The sequence below is a fragment of the Melanotaenia boesemani genome, chromosome 7 (genome assembly GCF_017639745.1).
Source record: "Melanotaenia boesemani isolate fMelBoe1 chromosome 7, fMelBoe1.pri, whole genome shotgun sequence".
In the NCBI taxonomy this organism is placed as follows: Eukaryota; Metazoa; Chordata; class Actinopteri; order Atheriniformes; family Melanotaeniidae; genus Melanotaenia; species Melanotaenia boesemani.
The window spans coordinates 32,909,445-32,936,524 of NC_055688.1; the positions used below are offsets into that span (position 1 = coordinate 32,909,445).

General features: G+C 39.4%; 1 protein-coding gene across 1 annotated transcript in view; it reads left to right on the forward strand.

Annotated features, from left to right (window-relative positions):
• The window catches only part of tenm1 (teneurin transmembrane protein 1), a 218,828-nt gene that overhangs the window by 16,355 nt on the left and 175,393 nt on the right, over positions 1 to 27,080 (forward strand). The window contains exon 3 of the mRNA XM_041990455.1: positions 3,146 to 3,469. Coding sequence (XP_041846389.1) covers positions 3,146 to 3,469 — 324 coding nt within the window. The remainder of the gene's footprint in view (positions 1 to 3,145; positions 3,470 to 27,080) is intronic.

A 27,080-nucleotide genomic window follows, 5' to 3' on the forward strand; every position in this document is an offset into this window, starting at 1 on the left:
CATATTCCGACAATCATGGAATTGATTAAATGGTCAGAATATTTCAGATAAGAAATTACTTGGGCACAAATACACAACCTTCCTTTCAACTTTTACTAGCTTATTTACTAATTCATTCTTTTTTGGAAATGATTAGTGGTAAATATAATTTAGGTGGTTGTTTTTTTCACTTTTTTTCAGTTCATTAAAATTACTGCAGCACATCATGTTACATACTGCAGGCTGGTCAGGATTCCTTGGCAACATGGCACCCCTTTAGTATCACTTATAAACATGCAGGGTAGTGATCTATACATGCATCTTACTGACTGGAAATGTCTCCATTTTGAGGTTGGAGGGTTGAAGGAGAATTTAAACACGAGATATTATTGTTACTACAGTTAGTGAAAGTAACTTGTGTGAATCAGAATTAGAAACAGAAGAACTTTATCAATCCCCAAAGGGGAATGGAACTGTTGTAGCAGCAGTAGAAGAAATTATATAAGAAGTATAAGTAATAAGAGTTGAAAAAGAAAAGCAACACTAAGCACAGACCTGCGATGGACTGGTGACTTGTCCATGGTGTACCCTGCCTTTCACCTGCTAATTTTTGGGAGAGACTCTTGCTTCCATGCTACTCTGCATTGGAATAAGTGGAATAGAAGATGAGTTAATGAATGAACTCAAAGCACCAATGTTTTCATAGGATATTAACATAGGATACATGGTATAAGCAGAGCTAAAGACAGGTGTTACAATCAGTGTGCTGCGGTGACAATCAACAGCGGTTTCTGGTTCTGTTTGTAATCGCTAGTTAATCTGATTGGTTGAAATATGTTGAGACTTTAAGAGACAGGTACTCCATTCAGTTATCCTCAACAAGTTTGCTTAATACTTATTTAATTGTCTGAACTATACCCAAATGATTTCTGAAGAGGACTTTGCAGATAGTTTTGTAAAAATAAATAAATAAATAAATAGTCTAACACATCAGATTAGAGTTTCCATGGTTACCAAACCAGTGATGTATTTTACATAAAACATTTTGCTAATGAGTTTATGGATCTATAACTAGTTTTCCTCAACACAGCATAATGACCATTTAGTAAATTACAGTTCTGGTAAGCTTTAGGCTGGTGCTGTCTCACACTCTGGAGCCACTGCACAAAACCCATGGTTTTTAAACCAGAAGTCTACGAAGAAATGTTTGACATTGCATTTTGTCATCCATAGTTTACAGTATTGTTTTAGTGATAATTAACAACCCTCAAAACTTTGTTAGATTGCCAGCACCCGTGACTGCTATCATTTAAATTGTCAACAATTTCTTAGGAACTGTATTGTGTTAGTTTTCCTGGCATTCATATCCCACCCAGAAGGTTTATAGGTAGCTTAAATTTATGATAATATCCATTCAGGAGCAGCCAAAGACCAACAAGTGAAAAGAAAGTTCTATGTCTCTCTGAAAAGAACAGAAACAATATCCAGATGGGAAAAGGCTTGGTCACTGGTGATCTGTATTATTTCTACAACCCTAGTAATAAATTCAGTTTTGTTTTGTTTTTTGTCTTTTTGGTTGGCCTTTATGGTATCTACATTCATTTTATATCAATTTAGCTTTATGATCTGACAAATCTGACAAACTAAAAGAATTTTACCAAACATCTGTATGTGAAAATTGAAACAATCTGCACCAACCACATGACATGTCAACCTACACATCCAGAGCTTAGTTACCAAAAAGGCAATACAAGTTCCTCATGTTTTAGATTCGGACTTTTTGACAGCTGAGAACACCATTTAGAGAGCTAATCAAACGTAGTCTTGTGTTAAAAAACGGTTTCATGTACCAAAACAGCAAGTTGTGTATGGTATATCTGAAACTGAAGTTGGCAGCAGCAGTGTTTTTTTCATATTACATTTAGACTGCAATAGAATAAAATTACAACCTTGTTTGTTTTAGCGTTTACCTAAAAAGAGTACTCACACTCTTCACTTCAACACTGAGTAAAAGTGGTCAGATGTACAGTGTTTTGCTGAAGAGAGCTTTATTCAGAAGAAAGATTTTCTCTCTAAGCATCTTGTATAATAAATATGCTTTACACCAAAATGGTTAAAAGACTTTTCAATTTGCAGTCAGTCTGTGTTTGTTGCTATTGCGAAATAGCCTGTATAGTACTCCAGAATTGCCCTCTTGCAGCCAATTTGAGCTAAACAACAGTGTGGAGCAGTGACCAATCTGAGAACGGTTTATTTCCAGGACAACAGTATGTGAGCTACAGTTGGTCTTGACCCCATCAAACGTGCGCAGCAGGGCACATCACTGGTCACTGGAGTGGTCAGCAGGACTATGGCCTTTATTGAAACACTGCGGTTTATGTTCGAAGTTCCTGACCTAACACATGTATTAACCACCCTAAGTGAGAAGCACAGGAAGTCTTTCTCTCCTGACCTTGCATTGGAGCCTATAGGCTACTCTCTATATAGATTTCAATTTATGACTTCAAAATTACATCAGTTCCATTACTTCCACTTTTACATGCCAAATAGAAAACTCAAGTAGTGAGGAAGGAAATTTACTCCACTGCTTCGACGGGGGAAAAAAAGGAAAGCTCAATTGAATTGAATTGAATTGAAGTGTAACCAGAGGACTAACACAGTATATCTGATGTTCTCAGATAACAGGTTGATGCCTGGGATTGGAGGCCATTCTAATACCTGAAAGTGTATGAAGCTCAATTTTTCCCCTCAGTCTAAGTCAATATTAATAAGGTTTGATCTTTATCTGATCTCTTCACCCCACCAAGGAGAATATAGATGAGATCAGTGCTCTGTTTGAGCAGCGGTTCGATACATCTCAAGCTCAATAACACATATCAGGCAGCCTGAACAGGATATAGCTTCTCTGCAAATGGTTAAGAAAAATTGAGGGTGGCATTTTGATTTGGATTTCTGCTGGAGAAAAACTTTTAATAAATGCTTGCTCAAATAAAACCCTGTCTCTTGGCATAATTTAGGAGGTCAGTGTGTCTTGTAAATCCCCATCTTTAACAAACACCTGGTCAACTCGGTTGCGGAAGCAAACAAAAACACATGCCGGCACTAAAAGCTTTACAGCTCTGTGTTTGTGTGATCTGAACCTGCATTTGTCTCCCCCTTTCTCTAGAATTAGACTTCTGTAAAGCCGGGCAGATAAGGAGCCCAGATTACCACATCCACCAACAGCAGCAGCAGCAGCAGCAGCATCAGGAGGAAGAGGAGGAAGCACTGTGCTCTGGACCGGCACACGGCCACAGTCGCGGTTACTCCCTCGGTGTGGCTTCTGACGTGGACACGGAACCGGAGGTGGACCCCTCTCCTGCTCACGGCCTGCAGCACATGTGGATGCGTGGCCTGAAGTCAGAGCAGAGCTCCTGTCTCACAAGCCGTGCCAACTCTGCACTCTCTCTGACTGACACCGAGCATGACAGGAAGTCTGAGCCTGACAACGGTAAGTGAAGCCCTCTTCTTTAAGGGGATTGTGTCTCACTGTGTAAAATGAAAAGGGAGATTGGCTTAGCAGCTGATTTAGTGGTACACCTTTGATGATTTTTTTTTAATTTTTTGTGAGTAGAAAGCATTTGCTGAAGTTGGGCTGCTTCTGTGTTTGCAGTATTTTGAATTAAATTTCACAACATTTCATTGCAATAATAAAAAGTTATTGCCAACGAATGCCAAGAAAAACAAAATATGACGCTATACATATTTTAAAGGTGTAAGTCACAGCCCTGGGCAATTATAATGATAGAAGCTCTGGCCGTTTGAACTAATGCTAATGCTTAAGTTCCTCTTTCTTTGAAGACTCTTTGATGTGATTCAATAAAAAATAGAAAAAAAAGTGCTATTGGTTATATGCTGAGCTTGTATTGGAGGTGATCTATGGGTTAGAGTCCCGTAACAGAAATATACACTATATAACTCAGAAAAAGCAGTAATTTGGGTTAAAATTCTGATTTTGTGGCAGCTTTTCTGAAAAGCTGCTGCAAAATTTGAAGTGGGTTTTATCCTTGCAAAAGCACCTCAAACTTTAGTAAAATATTACTTATTTGAATTTAAAAGTCTTTGGGGGAGTATTTCACCATCCACCACAAAGTGCTATTGAAATGGCATCTATTGTTCAAACAGCCAGCAAAAAAAAAAAAAAAACAAGTAAAGGGGGGGACTATCTTGTATTCCGGTTCAGCATTTACAGCTGATCTGGATGACATACTGTAGACTTATCATGGTTTTGTGGTAGAAAAATGTTTTAGAGTTGACGACTTTTGTTTCACAATGTTGCGCACAGTAAAAAAAAAAACAGATGAATGTAACGAAAACTGGATCAGAGAGAGAAGGGAGCAGCAACAAGCCCCCATTGGAACCTGCTCCAACTGCTTCAAGAGGCTGTGGTCTCTTTATGTGGGGCGGTCGCTCAACCAGTTGAACAAAAACTCTCCCTGAACACGGAAAAAAGTGTCATGCACTATGCCTCGCTGTGATTTCAGATGGCAGATGCAACACGTTTCACTCTCACGTATAATAATTGGAAACAGAGAGGTAAATTCTCGCTCTGTCTCTAGCAATGATTTCGGTTTGGTGCGGTACAGGTAGGTATGCATTGTTTGTGTTTCAACAGAAAAACACTGAGAAGGGGACCCGAATATCTGATCCGAACTGTCTCACTTTTTTGGGGACCATTCCATTGAGGTCCGTAGCTTGGCACTCTGCAATTCGTTGATTGTTTTTTTTTTCTTCTACTTCTTTGTTATAATTTAGGGAAGGTGTTACACTGCTAAGACGTCATGCTATTACATAATGATACATCTATCGCTATCGGCCGATATGCTTTCTGCCAGGAAAAGGTACAGTTGGCTGTTGAAATGCATCAAACATCAGGATTTACCAAACCAAACCACTCCAAACTTTTCCCGTACAAACCTTAACCCTTTGCTGGAACGGGGCTTTAATGACGTATCTGTGTCAGGTAAGAGAAGAAGCACTGAGATTTGGCAAAGTTGCATTAAAGTTGCAACTTTTGATCTTTTGAACTTTGGACAAAATTGCAAGGACGTGCAGAATTCATGAGGATTGGCTGAATGTGCATTGTTAGTTGCAATCGCAACATCGTGAATTCTTGGAACTGAAAAAGATTTTTAAAAAAACGAACAGAAGCTAGGGCAGGGTTTGGTTTAAGGGTTTAAGGAGGAGGAACTGAAGCAGGTCACATGTCTACAATGTGTGACTGGCTGTCTGAGGGCAGCTGACAGCCGCCTCTGTGGGAAGACTATAGCCTGGAAGGAGGAGAAGAAGTCGAGAGGCAGGAGTAGGGGGGTGTGATGATATGGGGCCAACTAGAGAAGAGTCTGGTATGGTGCCAGCTATCTGTCTTGCACTGCTGGGCTTGGCTTGGCTCCCTACAGATGGAGAGTTAGTTAGAGGTGCGTACAAACAAAAGCAGAGCTCCCCAACCCGTCCCCAAGGGCACTGTCTGTTTATGTGCCGCAAAAAGGTGGAACGTATTCAGTGGCTGAGCAACGGGAAGGGTAATAGAGGAGGAGAGCGTTGTGGGTGGGTATGGGGGGAGAGAAAATTACAGATGGAAAGAATATGAGACAGGCAGAGCAAAAAATGCAAATGAGAGAATAGAAATGGTAATGTAATGGTATAATTAGAATGAGAATAAAAGGAAATGAGTGGTTGAGGTTAAAACAGGTGAAGGAGAAGCTAGTTTCAAGTGTTATACAAAGACGATTGGAGAAGGAAAGGACTAAGACTGAAGACGGAAGGTGTGAGACAGGATGTGCGTGTTTATGTTTGGGTTGTGCCCAGAGGTGCTGTTTAATGATGGGCCGGTTGGACAGGGACATCCAGCCTCATGGATAAAGATCACACAAAAGAAGTGAGAGGAGTGAGAGTGCGAGGGAGAGTGCTTGCAGCATGACACAGTAATCAGTTTGTGATGGCTGTGTGCATATGCACTGAAGTTATTACCATTTGAGATGAGGGACTCCATTTTTATCAGGAGTCAGACTAAAACCCCCCAAAGATGTTTTTTAGGTAGATGTAAATGCAGCAGAGGAAACAAAACAGAATGGATGAAATGACAGGAGCAAGAGGATGGAGGGTTAAACGTTCAGAGTTTGGCTTTTCTGCTACAGTGCACCCTGGAAGCTGGTTTATGCCTGGATTTCACATGTCACATGATGATATATAGCCTATTGCTCTCCAAACTTTGACACATTTTCAAGCTTTTCCTTTCATTCACACTTAGCCCCTCTCATATCTGTTTTTGTCTCCATTGGTATTCTTTATGTGGCAAGCTTTTTTTTTTTTTTACCTCTCCACCTCTAGCAGCCCATTTATTCTCATCCTCTTCCTGTCCATCTCACTCTGACACATGGCCAGGTGTGCCCATGCGTGGCATCCTCTAATAGGAAATGCATTATGGATGTCACATTCCTCTCCATCAGCACAACAAAGTCTCGCACGCCCCTCTGTTCCCAGCGATAATGAAAGTTAGAGCCACTCGCAAAAAGATGTTGGCATAAAGGGGCTGGAATCAAAAAGCTAACGTCCCTGCCAAAATGAAAGTGCATTTTAAGTCGGCCCGACCTTGCTCTCCCTTTGTCTTCAGAGCACCCCCCTCTCTGAAACCCATTAATGATGTCAGCTTCAAACTGGCAGGAATCCTTTTGTTCCTTTTCTGATTGAAGCTGACAAGTCAATTTAGTCTCTGCATGTGTGTGTTTGCGTGTGTGTGTGTATAGGTGTGGATTTGAGCGTGAGAAAAATAGATGGAGGGCTTGACAGATTAAGAAAGATCAAAGGAGAGAGAGAAATTTGTTTTGTACCACATTTGTGCATCATCTTTTTTCTCTTACTTGTGTGCGCATGACAAAGCTACTGATGGTGAGGGTGGTGGTGGTGCTGGAGGGGTTGCATGTCCAACTGTGACATCTACCTTGAGGGAGGCTGCAGGGATCTAGCTAGCACCAGTCAGACCTGCTGACAAACTCAGGAAAACATCAACACCCTGAATTGACGAGAGCGCGGCGTAACAACACAGGAGATTGGCAGTAGAAAGACAAAGTGTGGTTCAACCAGAGTTTACTGCTGACAGATACCTGCTGACATACGTTACATGGCCGAACATCTGCGTACGTGCGGGTGCCTTCACTAAACATGTCACAAGCCACTTCCTCGGCTTGGATTTAGCTGCAAGATTAACTGAATCTGGTGTAGCAGGCATCACTGAAACAATTTACAGTTTTTCTCAAATGCTAAAAAATTTAACCCTATTGTTTGAACCAAATGCTCAGTTGCCTGAACCCACTGATTGAATCAGTCACTCTTTTGGCAAAACCATAAGCACTTTTCATGTGTTTAGACACAACTTGCCAGCACATTTTCATTGTGATGCACCTGTGTTGCATAATGGTGAGCATAGGTGGCAAAAGTCAAACACAATTAAAGCACAGGTGTCACCGGTTGAACATAACAACTCAAAACTCATCACACTTGTGGCTAATGATGTGGGGGAACATATATAAGCCAGTTCAGAGAGCACTGGTTTGTGAGGCACTCCAATGGATAAAAATCTAAGAGGAGGAGGAATTTGTGTGAGAGGTGGTCGAGGTGGTAAGCAAAGACAAAGAACTGTAATATCTGATGAAATCAGAGCTACTGTGATTGAGCATGTTCTTGTCCATGGTATGAGCATGAGGGAGGCCAGACAAAGGGTACAACCAAACATCAGTAGATTCACTGTGTCTATCATTATCTGAAGATTTAGAGAACAGGTAATTGCCCTTTTTTGACATTACAGTATGTAAATGTTGACAGCAATTACAGTATGACTATACTATATACTGTATCCCCCTTTCCTGAACCCCACTGAAGTAGTCTTCTCCTCATGGTGGTGGGAGGTATATGAACGTCAACCTTACACCAGAGTAACTCTCCTCCAAGCCATGGAACTAGCTTGTAGTGACACAGGTGTGGAGGCATGCCAAGTCTGGACATGGCATGCCAGGGTTTTTTTTTCCCAGTTTCCTGGCCAGACAAAATGCGGCTGTGATGTGGATGAAGTCCTGTGGCCTGACCCAGTACGGAGAAATGATGCTTTGGCTGCATAATGCACTTCTCATTTATATGTTTGTACTTTATTTTTACGTAAGCTTTCTTTATACAAATGCTAAATACACAGATTATTTGTTTTGCAACATGCATTTAGCCTACTGTGAACAATAAACATTTATTTCTACAGCTTCATGTCCTAAACTGTGAATGACTTAGAGGAACAGACATCTAGCTGGAAATGCAATGTCCCATTCAGATTCCTTATATTGAGTTATTAATAATTCTTGATGAGGAATTCTTGATCTTTTTTAAAGTGCTGCTGCCTATTGTTGCAGTGAAATTTTGGTAAAACATTTTCCTAAAATCAGGGAGTCATTTCTCGTGATAAATAAATTTCTGAAAAACTCTAACACTGCTTTTCACGAGACTGTGGAACCTTTCTGCATGGGGGCTCTCTTCCAGCCAAAAAGGGCCTCCAACACTGATCCTTTGGACCGGGTTAAACTCGTATTTTCAGTTAATCCTAATAGAACAGGAAAGAAGTCTGACTATTGTTAAGACTTTGTTTTTGGGAAAATCTTCAGTAGCAAAGGGCCATAAAGTTGGATGTGTACTATGAAACTTAAAATGACCAGAAACAAAGTGCGTTGTACTTTGGCCACACAGTAAACTTACCCTACAATTAATACAGTAAAAGTGAACACACAAGGCTGAGTCTGTTTTAGAAATTGACCCTAAAATAACAGAGTTAAAGTAAAAATATTCTGGTAGATTGGTTGGTTAAATAAGAATATTAGATACTTCTCAGATGTTTGCCTGTTGCCATGGTTACCAGCATAGAATACCTTGTGCAATCATTTTAAAAATCTGTTACGCTCTACATTACATATAGATGTAGCCTACTGTTCATCCTCTGCGTTCTTTATATGCATATTTCAGTTCATTTTCAGAGCGCTCGTGTATGTTTACCTAGATGAACCAAAACTGAGCAGTACCACCAGGGTAGTGTTGTGCAACATAGCTCACTTGAGACCAGTGAAAGGAACATAGAAGAAGAACCACAACACATTTTCTTATATCTCTTTCTGAGAATGTACATTATCATGATCTCATCCACCATCTCCATGTTTGCTACTGTCTGAAACTGACATTGCCTAACAACCATGCCAATATAAATCACTCATGGGAGTAAGTGGGGAGTGATGTTTGACAATGTTTGAGATGAACAGACCTATTTATGTATGCAAATTAAACATAAATGTGGCATAACACAATCCTTGATATGTGCTGCTCAAGAACTGACTGCCCCCGGTATATTTCTTAGTTGTAAGTTGCTTTGGGTGAAGGGTCTGCTAAATAAATGTAATGTATGAAAAGTTAAAATAATTTGCCCCTGACAGTCAACCTGTCTAAGATGAACCCTGCCTGTTTGCTAGAAGCTGCAGGGATAGGCTCCAGCCCCTGGATACCCTGCATTGGAATACTATAACAAATGGATGGATGGAATCTGTATAAATTTGTAGATTTATCCTCAGTTTAAATAACTAAGTTATTGTTTCAAAGGCAAAATTGGTGTAAGCAAAAATGAAATTCTCCGTTAAACCGAGTCTAATTTAAATCTTTCCTACTACAAAGCATGCAGCTCACCTAACTATTCCAGTGGTATCTGGGTTTGTGGACATCAGCTGGGAAACTCGTTGTCTACTGAAACCGTTGGATCCAGGTACACACTACTGTGCATATCATGTTTTGCCATTAAAAACAAAAGATGAAATGGGAGGCAATCCTAGAAGCATTTACAAGACAACTTCTTCACTGTAGATTTATTTCACACAGTTTCTAAGCTCATTTTTTCGAGTTAAATGAGTGACTGCTTCTCGTTCGACTTATCGACTCATTCATCCCTCTCATATGTGCGTGCGTGACAGTGAAGTGGGAAAATATTTAAAAGATCATTTAACTATGTGGTTAATTTGTTGCATTTATCATACCATTTATCATAAAAAATAACATCAGAAATTAAGATTTTAAACCCAAATGTTATTTTAACCTTTTCTGTGTGGATGTTACACTAGAGGTTATAAAAAAATGGAGATTATACCAGTAAACTTGACAGGTCTGTCTTTCCCCAGTAAATGGACTGGACTTTTTCTAACAGTAAAATTAAAATGTCTCGCAGCTCTGACACCTGAGGATGGCTGATGTGTAACAAAATATTTGACTTTATCTTACAAACCACAACTTTATGTGTGACAGCTCACCTGTCTGCAGTGTGGACAAATACAGGAGGCAATTTTTCTGTTGGATCCTGACCAATCACATATGGGTAGTTCATAAATAATCATAACAGAAGCTGGATGTGCGTTGAATAGCTGTAGATATTATGAAATTATAAATACAGAGGAACAAAATTACAAATGACTGAGGTTTTGTTGTTGTTTTGTTTTTGTGTCAGCTTCAATTTGTCATCTGAAAACATAGAGACAGTGTCTGAGGCAAACGTTTGCCAGTCTTAAAAAAAGAAAAAAAGGAAAAAAAAAAAAGCCAGACGAATTCTTCTGAACCTTTAGAGCTCTGTCTGTCTGTATTCTGTTGATTAATGTTGAAATATAAAAGAAGTCCTTGAGTGGAGAAAAAAAAGAAAAGGGAAAAAAAGGTGGTAAACCTGTGCTGCAGCCCTATCTGGAACTGTTGATTAGGCAGTTTGCCATTTCAATTTCACCTAATGTCTGAAAACCTACATGGATTTGACAAACTAGTCTGTTATTTACTTCATGTCCAACGTTGGTCCTCGACGGATGCTGTCCTGGAGGTTTTAGATATTTCCCTGCACCAGCACATCTGATTCATATTAAATGGATCTCTTCGACAGCTTGTTGTCAAGTCCAGCCCAAGTCTTTAAATGGCTCATTTTTCTAAATGTACTGAAGCAGGAAATATCTAAAACCCGCAGAACAGCAGCCCTCGAGGACCAGAACTGGGTTACTGTTACTGTTTTATATGGTTGCTGAAGTAAATTGCTTTAGTGTTTTTTTTAAATAGTACTGTTGTTGGTACTGTTGTTGTGGAGGCTTAATGAGTGGGTACAAACAAGTACATCACAGACAGTCCAAAATGAAGTTGAATGAACAAAGCAAAGTTCAGACATGAGCGGGTTTTGTATACTGCATGTATACAGTTCCAGTCAAAAGTTTGAACACACCTTCCCATTAAGTCCAATGGGTAAATGTGTCACAACCTTTCACTGGTAGTGTAGACACAAATAGACAAAAAGTAAGATAACAAAATAGGAACAGGGAATTACTAAACAAGAGGAATTTAGAAATAGAAATGTAATAAAATAATATTAATATATTGCAAAAATAACAGAAATTGTCGAATAAGGCAGGAAGTGACTGAGCATAACCCAAAACTTTGACAGCCCCCATGAGTACTCACTTACTGGGGTGTAAAATAATTTCCCTGGAACTCAATTTAGACCCTTTTCCCTCCAGTGGAAGAGTCCTGAATTCCTCCAAAGATATACCAGTTCTTGGGAAAACATCTGTGATGGAATAGGCCAATATATATTTTTTTTTTATAAAGAATGGGATTTCTTTTTTCCTTTTCTAGTGACAGGAGGAGACAGAGGTGAAACCTGCCATTATGGAGGAAGCTTAAAGTAAGCTAGCAATTTCTTTCTAAATGATTCAAAATGGAACAAGTAAGAGACCATTTACCCTGAATAGTCAATTATACACTGTTTGCTTAATTCTTTGGTGAGCAAAAATGGAAATTTTGACAAGTAAGTCAAACCTTAATAAATAGTATGTCACCCCTCTGCTCTCAAAATCTGCAGATTGATGGCAGGGCCAAAGGAGGCCACTGTCAGTTCTTACATACAGTATCTGTTTGTGTTTGGATTAACTGGCTTAATAAATGGGCTTTAGAGGTGATGGTCACTGGAGCTCATACAGATGGTGGAGGGGCCGCTATAAAAGAGTAAGAGGAGAGGGGGCTGTTAAAGGAGAAGAGCACATATCTTCTGAAATAGTACCGTGTGGAATCATAAAAAAGTACATTAGCTGTGCTATCTGGGTTACAACCCTGCTCTATAATGAGATGCTAATTAGTTGACAACTTTGTCATTACTTTAATCAGTTTTATTCTTCTCTGGCTTCTTATCTTTTCTCTTTCACTTCTCAGATTGACATTTGCATGTGTCAGAAAGCCTCCTGGTTTTCCATCACTGCACTTTTTATACATCGCCCTTCAAGGTTTCTAAGGCAACCCCAAACGGCAGTCCGAACAAGGCTCTATTGCTCATTAAACTTGATAAGTTTCTGAAGTAAAATACAAATATCTGTGTAATTACCAAGGCCTGAGTAAGCACTTGATCCTGACTGTCTGCAGGACATCCATTATATTTTTGAAAAACTTGACAAGCCCCTTATGACTGTCTGATCACAGTTCTAAATTAATACACTAGAAAGGTTTGAGTGTTCCATTTCCGCCAAACACTGAAGATAATGGGTTGAAGAAAATGGGTTTTTAAATTGCCTCGAACATTTACAGTCCCTGAGTTAGCAATCAAGCCTTAAAAAAGCAGCGGCGGTTTAAAAACATGGTTCAGCATGGATGCATCGATACAGGTAAGCCTACTACTGTTGGCCTGGCTGGACAATAATAAACAAATAAACCAATCCAAAATGACTGCTCACGATGAGATAAAATGGCATTAAAGTGAATCTTAAACAATTTAAGCAAAAAAAAAAGCGAAAAAAAAACAAAAAAAAACATTGTCAGCGTTTTTTAATTCCTCTCCGCTCTGCGGGCTTTTTCTTTATTTTGGTTCCTCAGTCTCAAAGGCAAGTCTCACAAAATGAATACTAAACCCTCAGATCATGCAATGTAATGGCAAAAATAAAGACTAAATAATTTCAGCAGAAATGCATGTCCCCCATTAAGCATGAATGTATTTGCACTCGACAGCTTGTGGCTCTTGAATTCAATTAGAGTCCCTTATTTCTCCAACAAGTTTTCCTCCAAGTATTAATTTCTTTGTTCTTGTGGACAAGATGCCTTTCTCATTTGTGACAGTGTCCAAGATGGATGGCAAACACGCCAACAACTTATCAGTTTTTCTTTCTGAAATATTATAATTTGCTGCTTCTTTCTGTTTTATGGATCTTTTATTAGATCATTAATGTCGGTGCCATCTGACATCACAGAAAGGACTTGAATCAATTAATCTGAACATAATTTAGATTTCTTTTTGCTGCAGTAGCCACCCATATTGGACCCTTACTGCTAATTAGAAATGTTCTATAATTACTTGAGTAAGTGGCCTGAATATATACTGTATATTCTCATTAATTTTCATTTCTCTGAATGAGCTTGTTCAGTAAATTACATATAAGCAAAATGAATGTCCTCAGACTTTAATGAGAGTGCTGTATGTGAGTAGATGCTACCGACTCTACACTTACAATAAATGATGCATATTGCCTCAGAATAGACTGCTGCATTAGACCTTCAAATAAAGTCATTTAAGACATTTTCTACATGTCTGGTTGTTGCCCTTGCCTTAAAATAATACAAGCATGAATGTTACCTTAAACATAAATGCTACATAGTGACTATAAACTAGGTTGGGGGGGCCTTAGGGACCTCACAAAGTCAAAGAGGGTCCTCATGTCCTTTGTAAACACAGTCTATTATTTTTATAATGACGTGCCATAGTTTTTCAGTCAAATTTAGCCAAGCTGAGTTCACGTTAAGAACTGCAGAAGGTTAGCAAGGTTAGTGTTGAGACAAAGGGTAAGAGAAGGGAATATGGCTGTTTGGTTTAATGAGCATTTGGCTTGGAAAAAGACAAAGGGATGGCATCGAGGAGAGAGAAAGACACAGAGGCTTCACAAGGCAAGACATAGCATAATAGTGAGCCCTCATTAGAACTGTAATATGAACATACTCCACTCATCAGCCATGCTACTTTTAGCTAGCAGTCATTTGATAAATTCTAAACTATGTTAGCAAGATCATTTAAAGTGGCAATGAAACTGGGTTAAATAGCAACTAGTGTTTCAGAAAATTTGATTTCTGATGGGAAGCTGAGTTGGAGGATTTCTCAACTTTCTTATGCAATTGTGACATATATTTGGCAATCTTTTTAATTTAACAGAAAGTGGATCACAATAGTTTCGTGTAAGCTCCCTTTTCCAGGAATGTCAGATAAAGGCATTTAAGCAATGTGAGTGAAATGGATTTTATGTGTTTTAACTCCCTGAGATGCTGCAAGACACAGATCTCCTTTTGGCAGCTCTGCAGCCGTGACAACCCCAGCGGAGTCTGGGAACTACAATACTCTTAGATACAGAGACATCTGCAAATGTGCCAATGCAGCAACACGTAAGGACACACGGAGACACACAGTACTACTGACTACTGTCTCCTCTAACCTCCCTGGTGTGTTTGTCTGTGCGTGCAAACACAGGTCTAAGTGGCCACATCAGGCAAACAGACGCATACTCTAACTCCCGTCCTGCCTCCTCAAGGCCCAGGGGGGTTTGCAGGAATGGATTTGTCTATTAGCTCGTAAAGAACATTGCTCAGCGCCATATCGATCATCTGAGCTGTAACGTTTAGGGTCTTTAAGTTGTAGAGTTGATCTAGTGGTACATGGACTCCCCTGGCTATTTTACCAGAGTGAGAGATGATCAACTTAACCCTGGTGCTGTGCTTGGCCAGAGGAAATGCTATAAACACGTCCGCTGGAGCCAGAAGCCGTTTTTTATTGAACCGCTCGTACAGCCATCCAGGAGAAGCTGAAGAGCTTCCATGAATCCGCCAGGTGCCTTGTTGTAGCAGCAGCGCAGTTGTGTGGTTTTCCTCTCCTTTAATAGCAGTCTCATCACGCAGTTAGCCATGCAAGCCTTTGCTCTTGACAAGCTGTCAGGATGTTGGACCCCACCCTGTTGTCCTAATGATGGACCTTTACAGCTCACTGATCCAAAGTAGGGCCTACTGGACTGTACTGCTGGTTGATGGGGGTTAGGGATGCGTGTATGTGAGGGGGTGTTTGTCTGTGTGTGTGTGCTGATAACTGAGAAAATGTGGGACAGAGTGAAACAGATAATTTTCTGTCTCCCTGTAAATGCTTATGCCACTTCTCCATTTTCATCTTGCTGCCATGGCAACAGTCATCAAATCAGAACATCAGCCATAGCTTTCATCTCTTGCTGTCCTCTGGCTGCCTACAGGCTGTCTGTATACATAAATGGTGTGATGGAAACATCACAGAGTCCAGTCACTACTTGTCATTTTAATAAGCAGTCACATCCTGCACAATCCCTCAATCAGCTCCACAGCAGAGGAGGTAAGAGGAGAGCCACATTTTCATTTATTTATTTATTTTTTTTTAATAAACATTCAAATAAGCGGGTTAAAACAGTTTTAGCTTCCAGCGCTGTTAGAGTATTAAAATGAGAGGAGAGCACAGTGAGTGGCACATGAATAAGCTCACAGCAAAAAGGAACAATAGCCATGAAAGTGTATAGAGAGATTAGTGCAAATCAGAGTGCTCTGCACTGGGGAGGAGAGGGGATGGAGGACACATAGGTGCCAGTATGGACACACACTCAGATACCCACACGGGCTCTTGCTGCTTTTTTGTTCTTTATGTGATGAGGTTAGTTGGACACATGTTTTGGATTGATGGTGGAAAATTCAGCCACAGTACTGCATGACTGACACGAAAATGGTTGCTATAGAGGGGGGGTGAAAATTGGAACTTTTTAATATAGAAATATCTAAACATATCTCCTTGCAGGAATTGGGATGAAACACTGGCTTTTAGTCGTGTTCAGCTGGAAATTAACAATTATGGCAAAAGGAAAGGGCAAGTAAGGTTGCTGTAAATCTTGCAATATACCATCCTGATCATAAATCTGTCACCAAGCAGCCCTTCTGCTGTGAAAAAAGCTGAATAATGGAAGCACAGGTTCATTGTTAGTGTGATAAGCAGAATTATCATCTGAGCTTGCATGGGGATTTGAACGCATTTGCCAAAAGGATGGTGGTGATAGTAATGACAGCGTAGTGGTTTTTCTCACCATTAACAGTGGCTGCCATTTTAGTTTCACTGCCTGTAGTAATGGCTGCTCCTCTGCTGTGGACCATCCCGATACTGCCAGGGATACCTCTGCCATGTCTGCGTCAGTGCTATTGTTAAGGCTGCCATCACAGCCACAGTGCCAGTAGTAAAAGCTGTCGTTACATGGCACGATGCCCTGAGCCTGTCAGACCTCCAGGGTGTGTGTGCCACCTGTCATTATCAGCGCTCAGCCCTGGCAGCTTCGGACAGCTAATGGTCCGCTGGGTCTCACCCAACAATCTGCTGACCAGTGCAAGCGCTGCTGGTTGGATGGCTGGAAACCCACATGCACGTGCATGCATGGGAACACAGAAACATAAACTTTTGAGCAAAGTTGAGATTAAAGCTTGTATAAGTGTTCATTTTTGCCCTCCGTGATGAACGTCTTCTGCTCGCTGGGGGAATTGTCTGAATGATTTATGGGAGCAGATTGCAACCTTTGTCACATGCAACTTTTAATTGAAAAAAGGGCCACAATAGGACTTTGGAAAGCTGTTAATTGTTGCAGTTAATTAAGGTAAACATTAAATGAAGAGATTTTTAATTGGTTTCTCCTGATGAGGGTAGGGATCTGGGGGTGACCAGGATCTGCATGTGTAAATAACTGAAAATTCCTTCAGGCCTTGGCTTAACTCTCTGAGTCCTCTCTTTGTCCATGTGTCTATTTATTTTCCTCTACTTTTCTGACACCACCTTTCAAGTACATTATACATGCATGCAAACATAGAATAGACAAACACACCTTTAGCCCCAACCAAGCTGTCAGGAGCACAGATGGGGTGCGTGTGTCAAGTGGCATCGATTTGATGTATGCCTGTGTTTAACGCTGAACTGGTGATCCCTGAAGGGATACATTTGTTATGATGAGGCATGACAGATTGGCAGAAGATATCACCATCATATTTATGAATCCATAGAATTCAGTCCAAAGCTAACAGCACCTAAACAGACTGTGTTTATTTTATTTTATTTATTTTATTTTATTTTTTTCCTGGGACTTTTATTGATGGTTATGTGAAAAAAGATAGCACTCTCTTTCAGTGTTATCAGGACATAACATAAAAGATAAAAACAACCTCAGATGAAGAACAAATACACAGTGTCATTATTTATTTAAAAGAAACTTAGCCAAAATGCAGAGGCAGTGTGTGAAAAATTAATTACATCCAATGATTAAATAGCTGGTAAATCCACCTTTAGCAATAACAACTTGAAGTAATTGTTTTCCTGTTTGATGTTATCAGTCTTTCACATTGGTTTGAAGGATTTTTGGCCCAATTTTCTCTAAAAGGTTGCTTGAGTTTATTACAGATTTGCATTCATAGACAGCTGTTTGAAGGTTCTACCACAGTATTTCAATCAGACGGAGGTCTGGACTTTAACTGGACTGTTGTCTTGATTCTTCACTTTTTCAGCCATTCAGTTGTAGATGTGTTGCTTTGTTTGGGGATCTTCGTTCTGTTTTATGTCACAGCTGTCAGGCAGTAGATGGCTTCACATTTGACTCTAAAACACTTTGACTCAAAGACTGCAAGGTGTCCAGGTGCGGCAAAACAATCAGCAAAACGTCATTCCTCAACCTTTGTGCATGTTGGCTGCTGTGTTTGCTTTTCACCAAAATGCTCTGCTGCTGTGGATTATGACCAAACATCTCAATTTTGGTTTTGTCTCTCCAAAGGACATTACTTGAGGTCTTGTTGTTTGCTCAGGTGCAAATTTGCAAGCCCAAGCTGTGCTGTCATGTTTTTTTTGTTTTGTTTTGTTTGTTTTTTTTTTAATAAGGGGGATAAGATGCTACTCCTAGCAATCCTTCTAAACAAGCCATACATGTCCAGTCTTTTTCTAACTGTACTGTCATGAACGTTAAGATTTGTTATGTTGATGGAGGCCTGTTGAGTCTGTAACTCTTGGGTTTTTACAATTTCTCTGCATGGTCTGACCTTGTGGTGAACTTTCTGGGACATTTAATGCTGGGAAGATTGGCAGCTGTCTTGGTATTTTTTTCTCTTGTGAATAATTTTTCACTGTAAAACGATGGACTCAAAATAGATTGAAAAAAACCTTATAACCTTTCCCACATTGTTTATATTGTTTTCATATTCTGTTATGTTACATAAAACCACTGCTTTAATAAAGGGCATATGTTCTTCATGTGTTTCCACTGATGCTCCTGCTTGTGCTTCAGTTCTCTTAATTTAAACATATGAATCCATCAAAAATGCAACAAACAGCCTGTTTTTCCCTCACTTTTTAAAATTTGCTGGTCCTCTGAACAGCTGCCACCTGTTCTACATAACCTTACCACCAGATAGATAATGATGCTGTTAAATAAATGGCTTCTGAAAATGCTTCAGAATGCTGCTAAATGCATGAGCATTTAATGAGTGACTTGGGGAAAAGGGAGTGGTGATGTCAGGAAAGGGGACAGAACTGAATTTGCATTGTGACGTCTGTTGCTGAAAGTGTTGTTTTGTGTGTATGTGTTTTACAATTGGATGGTTACTTGCTCACCCGTTATCCTGCTGCAGGAGAAGAGCTTCTCATGGCCAATGCAGAGTTCTTGCCAGTGTTTCACTGAATGTGCTACCACTGTCCAAACAGATGCTCAATGCCATTTCCAAATACTGTTTATTTGTGTGCACGAGGGGTGTGTATGTCTGTGGAAACACACACATTTCATTTGTCTATGTCCACGTGCATCAAAGTGAGTGTGCACTTTGTGTTAATGTGTGTGATTGTAATTTACTCCCAACAGATGTTTTCTCTCTCTGTTTTTTTTTTTTTCCACTCTACTGTGTGTGTGTGTGTGTGTGTGTATGTGTGTGTGTGTGTGTGTGCGTGCGTGTGCGTCGTGCATCAGAAACAGATCAACACCAGCCGGTGCAACTGAGTCTGGCCAAGTGGGTAATATTCAGTGTGTGCCATGACCAACAGTACATGCTTACACCTTTTTGAATAGACAAAAGAGAAAGAGCACATTCAGGCAAAAATTGTATTGCATTAAACTGTATTATAAAATTATGTAAATCCATAAAGTCATCATTAGTCATCATGGTTGCAAGTAGCTTAGCTTTTGCAAGAAATTGAGCCTTATGACAAAGATCAGAATGTAACATAATAAAATCACAAGAATATTATCCAAGGCCTGCTTCTGGAGATTTTCCTGTTACCACTGAAAAGGTCTTCATTTTCGATGTTTAGAAAATATTATTTAGCATCTAATTGGCTGAACTATCAGTTTGCCACTGCCTATCACTGATTAGCTTCAACCAATCATATCAAAGGAGTGGAGCCAGCTGTTTAAATCAAACTCTTGCTGAAGCAAGCTGAAAAAAAGAGCTGAGGGAAACGTCTTCAATGTCTCTCTTTGCACTTCTTTCAATGAAGAAATACGCTCCAGTTCTGATGTAACTGATGGTATAGCAGCTCAGTCCCATCCGTTCTATTAGAATTGGAGATTATATTTCAGTTTTTACTCTGGCCTCACCTAAAACCTACAGCTGCCAGAAGTCTAGTAAGATGGATTAGCTCATAATTGTGATCTTTCAAATCAAGCAAGAAACCAGCTGCTCTGCAAGGTAGAAGATAATGTTATAAACATGGAAATAAGATTCATTTGGGACTCCAGGACCCTTCATAATGTCATGTCATATGCTAACCCACTGTCATAAAAAAACATGTAATAGGTATATTCAGACGCATGTCCGATGTGTAGTAGTGTTACAATAAAGGTGCACAAAGATAAGATGTTCACATCTTAAATAGCCTCTTGTTATATGGTGGGAAATGCTCAGGTAGGTACCTTTTATATTAATAATCCTAAACAGATTATCATTTATATCTAAATCTAACTATATTCTTTTTGAAGCCTTATCCTAACCAAAAAAGTAGAAATGTGAGAAATTGTTTGACAATATTGAATCAGATTGAATTGGACTCTTCTGTGACAGTCTGTAGTGTAATGCTCACCATCAAGCTCCTCATATTTCCCTATAACCATACTTAAACTGGTTATAGTTGTATTATATCACGTTTGGAATAGTTTCATGCAATGCAAAATGATGCAAAATAAACTAGCATTGTAGCATTTGGAGAGCTATAAAATATAGTAATTTTACATCTTCTGAACATACAGTCTCACAAACTGCAAAATGTTGGCATGTTTTAATTTGGAAAAGGCATATGTAGACGCTTAAGAACAGTGTAACTGCAACAATTCGTGCTGTGAAGCAACAATCATTTCACTTTCTGGTGTGAGATTACGTTGCATCAGTCTACATATCAATTTACCAGCTGGAGCGGGAAAGGTGCACATGCACAGTGAGTTTTTGAAGTGCAGCAGCTTCCTGCATGGTTTGCCACTTGTAAACTTGTAAACTTATAAACAGAGTCGTCCAGCATGATTGCTTTTAAGCCTTCAGCTATTTTTCAGTGGGTTTTTTATGTATTTTTTTTTTTTATTTGGCCCCTCTAAATATTACATATTTTGTCATGCCACCTGCCAAGAAAGGACACTAGGTTCACTCAGATCACTTTATATCTATATGCACAGTTTAATACAAAAAACAATTCTTCATATCGGTTCATTTCGAATCTATTTACATACAGATAATAACTTTTTAAAATCTCTTCCATCCTGCTTCAGCCTGTGGAGAAATCCAAGGCTTTTAAGGCCTGCTGTGTCTCCTTATGGTTCCTAAACTGTGATTGGCAAATGCAGTCTAGGAGAGGTGTCTGATTTAATTTGTTAATTTTGAGAGAAAAATAATAAGCAGGATGCATGATGAAGCATGAAGGTGAGCAACAGCAGCCAGCCTGATAATCCAATTCCCTTCTGTCCGTTTGTAACCTTAGGGTGTATCATAACGTAGGAACTACAGATCCGTGGTTTCTGACATGGCGCATGCTCCTCTTAGTGTCCCTTTCCTTCCCTGGAGGGTCTGGTGTTACATTCAAGGTACATTTATCTATTGTTTTTCCATCTGTGGTAGATTAAGGGAACAACTGCAGACTGAGAAGGGAAGATCCCTGCACTGTTTGGGAAGGAGCAGAAATGAATCTGGCCTGCAAGGTGCGCTGACTGATGATCACCTCGGGGAAGCATGAGCCAAGCCCCCACGTAGCTGCAGAGTGAGAGAGGGATACTGGGGCATGAGGCTGACAAGAGGAGGATGCAGCTCTTCTTTTTAGTCTTTTTTGGGTCAGCACCAGAGTTGGGTCAGCACACAAATGGAGTGGAGGAGACACGGGGAGGAAGAATAAATGAGAGTAATATCTCATGTCTGTTTGTGCCCCCCGGTTGCTCTCAGTCAGATCTTCACCGTAATGCTTTCTGATTTATGGGATGTGGCAGTAAATTTTCTTCCTGCTTTGTGAGACAGGAAACAGAGAGGTGACAACTACCACAAAACAGTTTAGAAGTGTTTCTACTTGTGCAGCACAATAAGTTATAGTTTGGATGAAGCACATCATCTCAACCTCTGCTGCTCATTTTTCTGGTGTGATCTTGAGTGGGAATCACTTAAACAAGATTTGTTTACATCTGGACTGGCTTAGTTGAATGGACTTCCTCTGATATGTCCTGCACAAGGCAAGTGGGTAAGACGTGCTATTTATCTGTAGTTGTATGCTACATTAGCAAAATGAATGAGTGGTGATGCAAGATCATTGCTAATGGGTTGCCAGAGGCAGGGAGGGACAAGTGTGACAAGAATCTCTGCATTAATGTGTCATGACCATTGCATAGATGTATGAGCCAACTCTGTAAGGAAAGCTTTCTTACAGCCAAAGGACACGACTGCATAAAAGTAACATAGGCTGTAATCACAGCTGAAATTAACTTTGCTGGTCGTTCATGCTGCAATCATCGGTTAATACTTTAATGAAGACATGATGGCTCAAAGATCAAAACCTCCCCAGCAGAGAAATCCTGCTCCTGCTAATTTTACTCATGCAAACATGGTGTCTTTACACTCCAGCACACTGAGCTGAAAGATTTTTGTAATGTTTATGTGTTGTAGTGTACACTTTGCAATTTTGAAGCATTTGTTTTATTTAATATTTTTTGTGTTACTTTTCTTGCTTGGGTGCAGCATAGAGGGAACTAATGTGGTAGTTTTAATAATTAAGCTGTATTGCACCAGCTGCTCAATACATAGATGTCTTGCTGTAGCATAGTGGAAGATGTTACATGTTGTTGTTGTTGGATTAGTGTAGGGAACAACAATCAAGAAAGTGTGTGAAAACTCCCTGGGCATGTTTAATGGATCTTACCCCATGGCAATATGTGCGCTGCAGAGACATTCCTTTATGGTAATGTAACCTGGGGGGCTCAATTTGTTGTGTTAATGAATGCAGCCAGCCTTCTTGCATTTATTCCTGCTTACCTGAAACCTTTGAAAACCTTCTATATTAACAATGGCATTTGAAATTATTCCTGTAGCCAGGTCTTTGGCTAAAATAGTTACTTCGATTCCTCGTGAGGGCAGGTAGACTGTCCAGATTGTTGTCCAGCAATCTCACATTTCTCATGACGATGGAGCCTGTTATTAACACCCGTCTTTGTAGAAAACATGTAATAGGTACATTTGTCCATGTATCCAAAATGTAGGTTTGTCAAAATCCACAGCTAAAAGTTGTAGGATGATAACATATTGCTTTATGACACTTCAACCAGCAGTTGCATGAACGTACATTCTCACATAGCAAGACATTGCAGGTAAATGATCTTGATGCGATGACATCTGGCAGTTGAATATTACATAGTCAAAATGTAAGATACATCTTTGCATAAACAAAGGAAATGAGTTCAGGGCCTTCTTTGCAAACTGCAATGTTTTGTACCATGTACCAGTATTGTTGTCATTCCAGGAAAATCCATGCTGGTCGACTTCAGGCTGTTTAAATGATCTAAACATAGTTATCACAATCCATGTTTGGACATAGCGAGATGGACACATGTTTTTGTCTAGTTTCTGTTTGGCAATAATGTTGTTGTGACATGATCTGAATTGTGAAGCATGAACAGAAAAATTGGAAAAAACTAAACATCAATGCAGTAACATGTAGACTTAACCATGTGCATTAATTGTAACCCTTACCATGTACATTGACTTCCAGTAGTCATTTGAGGACAAGCGCGCAATTCAAAAGTAAAGAGTCTTGTGTGGGGGAAATTGGAAATATACATTGTACAAAACAAATGTCAAACTGGTCATTTGTTTCTCATAAGAACTTTTTATTTGCAAACCTTTTTATTTATCTGTTCAAGTAAAGAGGAACACATGGAAAGTGGACATAGGAACTAGAGTTGGGAGAAAAAGTATTATAGCTGCATTGCAATACGGACCAGGATGATTTTTGAATAAATGAACAAAAAATGTAAAAAATTCTTCTGTTTTCTGTTCTGCTTTTTTTTTTTTTAATACAATTGCAAAGTCACAACTTGAAATTATGGAAGTGCAGTGCCTAGACTGTGCACGTAATAGACACGATGGCTGAGCACAAAATCCAACCAGCGCTCTCAGCATTAAAAGCTAGCAGGTGGAAGTAGTTCAGCTTCTATAGGTCGCATTGTTCCTCAGAAAGTTTTGTTCGTTTGGGGAGTTGTAAATGCACAAACTCTCATGCAGATCAAAGCAGCAAACTGTTATCTGGATTCGAACACAGCCTTTAGTGAACCAAAGACAGGAAGTGGACTACAAAGCAAAAGACATTGTTGATTTAATGCAGGGCATTGTGGGTAAACACAACCAAAATATACACACAGGATGATAGGCAGCTCTGCCTCATGCTCAAACATGGAAGAACATACTAAAAGTTCTGATAGAAATATGGTCAACCCAAAACCACTAAGATCGTTGCAGTTTAATGGTTTACTCTCATGTGGTGGAAACAGCAGTTGTCCTACATTAACCAATAGTCTTTATTCTTTATTCTTACAAATATAAAATACCATGTTACATGTTTTCACTCAGAAAGGAGTAGTAGTCAAGTTATCACATGGAAAAAAGGATGCATCAGTAATTGTTTTATAACCGCATTGCAGCTCTCTGAACCAAAATGAGGTGCCTAAAGACTCCCACCCAACAGGAACACATAAGGAGATGACATGCTAGCTAATCGAACTTAAGTTGTATCTGTATAGGGAACGCTGTGAGAAAGTTGCAGTAATTGTAAAAAAAAAAAGTTTGTATTGAGAAATTGCAACATTTACCAATATAGCTATTTAATGATTGGGCTGCATAATCAGCTAACCCTCTCTGCAAACAATGCTAGCATGGAGCTGTTTTTAGCAACATTAGCAATGCCAAATGAAAAAAATAATAACACAGCAATCAAGAAACCCTATCAGCATGTCCAGAGAAGGCAAAGCTTTGTCTTGAAAAAAAAAAAAAAAAAGGATTGATAAAAGGAATTTAGGACAACAAATGCAACAGGCTGCAAATGCAAACAATATATTACTGTACAGTACTTATACTTAGGCGTTTGTTCAGTTGACATCAGAGATCATATTGCACATAGCTTTTATTCATTTGTCAAGTCTCTGTCCTCTCTCTCCTTCCATGTCTCAACACCTCCCAGTATAATCAGCCACAGACTGTAACCACCCGCAGTGAATGTGAATTAACAGACGACATGCTGCTTGCAGCACCTTGGTTGCCACTGAAACAGATTCATCACACAGACCTAGATACTGCCTTCCTCACCAATACCCACATATAAGCACACACACGCACACACATGCTTTACCCAAGAATAGCACATCACATATCATGAATCCACAGTGTAGCATTCTTTGCACTTACACACTGTACTTTGCGATCAGAAAAACAATGAGCAGATCTTCTTTGTGGCTTTCTTTAGGATGCTACATTGCTTTCTGGCTTTCTGTAGTTGTGAGTTCTCCAGTTTTTTCTGATATGCTTCAAACCTGCTCTTTACTTAAAATACACCCCTGCACTTCTCCTCAATTGCTACATTTATAAATGACTGGGAGTTGCTTGAAAATCAATGTCATTCGGAAGTTGACAGGAAGAAAGAGCCAGGTTTGCCCACAGGTCAGAGGTGTATTGTTGGATATTGACGAGTCCCCTGTGCTGCATAGGCGCGTTGAGAAAACACATCTACAGCAATATTATTGACAAAGTCAGTACAACCCAGCACCTCAGTAAAGTGGACAGATACTTTATTATCCTCTGAGAAGAAATTCGTTTTCACAGTCGATACCAGAGAACTCTGCACACGCCTAAATTGAAGTGCTGAGGAAGGTTTTAGCTTGTACTGGAAAGCATTTTTTTTCTTTTTTTTTAGGTTGAACACAAAGAATCATCATGAAACAGAATTCTGCATTCACCCTTTGATCCGCCTTAAACAGTTTTCTGAGACTTAAAAAAGGTGATGCCAACTCGGTTGAGGCTCAAGTTGAGTTGCTTTGTCATATGTCAGCACTTGGATACAAAAAAGTTTGATGGTTTCATAAAAGGCTTGTCCGTGTTTATTGCATGTGTCTTTCAGCTGCAAACCTTGGAACACCATGACAATGTGTTATTGCTGTTGAATAAACTTTTGTACAGACATGGCAGGAGTGCTTTTCCTTTGGCTTTACGTATCAGTACGCATGAATATGTCTGAGAATAGAATGCCTACATGGAATCCTGCTCTTGGCAACAACTCCAACCACTTTATGTGGTCACCTTATGTCTAAATGGAAACCATACCATACTGCATGTACTGGTGTAGTAGATCCTGGATGGTTTTGATCTGTGAGCTCACACAAGTTGGATATGTTCTTCACCTCATCTGCAACAAAGAAGACAAATCCATAATACCAAAAATTAACTTTTAAATTGGATTATTTTCTTCTTTGTCCAACTTGACATATATAGTTCTGATGTGTTCCGTTAAACCTTTTTAACATTTTGTTGGCAAGCCTAAATCTTTTTTTTCATTTGTGCTGTGTGCCATTTTAATTTATTCTTCACCAGCAACACATTCACTGATATTTACACATCTTAACAAATCTCACAAGTGTTCCCTTCACTTTTGTTTCCAAAATATTCAAATAGATCTTGTGGTTGCTGAGATATACTAATTAAATTATGGGTATGCTATTTTCAATCAGGTGCCAAAAAATAAATAATTAATAAAATAAATAAAATTATCAAACAGTATATATATATATATATATATATATATATATATATATATATATATATATATATATATATATATATCCTCCTGAGACCCTGGAGAAAAAAAGTTTTTCTTTTTTAATCTTTTTATGACAATTCTAGTATTGTGGAAACATGTTGCAACATTTTTTTTTCATAAACAATGTTTATTATGTCTTGCTTAATATACATTGTTATGGTGCAGTTATAATAGTGTATTATTATTTGTATGGATTTTTAAAAACATCCTTTCATTTAATGACCACTTAACAAGATTAAGACAGTAAATGAAGAAACATGAAAAACATGAAAATTGAAATTCCCTCCATTTTGAAAAGACACTGCATGTGCTGTGTTGGCCACACCCCCACAACAGGGGCATCAGAAGAGAGTTCAAGATGTTTTCTTAAAGGAAAAGTATTAATCACATACATACTATAAACAATGCTTGACTTAGAGGTCTGAGACTCATGTCCTTCACAGAGGACAAAAATGAATTGTCGGGTCTCAGGAGGATATATATATAAATGTTTAGTTTCTGAAGCCCTTAGGAAGCTCCATCTGTGTGCCGCTTATCCGGAGTCAGGTTGCGGGGGAGCTGTGTAAGCAGGAAAACCCAGACTTCCCTCTCCCCGGCCACATTCACCAGCTCATCCGGAGGGATCCTGAGGCGTTCCCAGGCCAGCTGAGAGATGTAG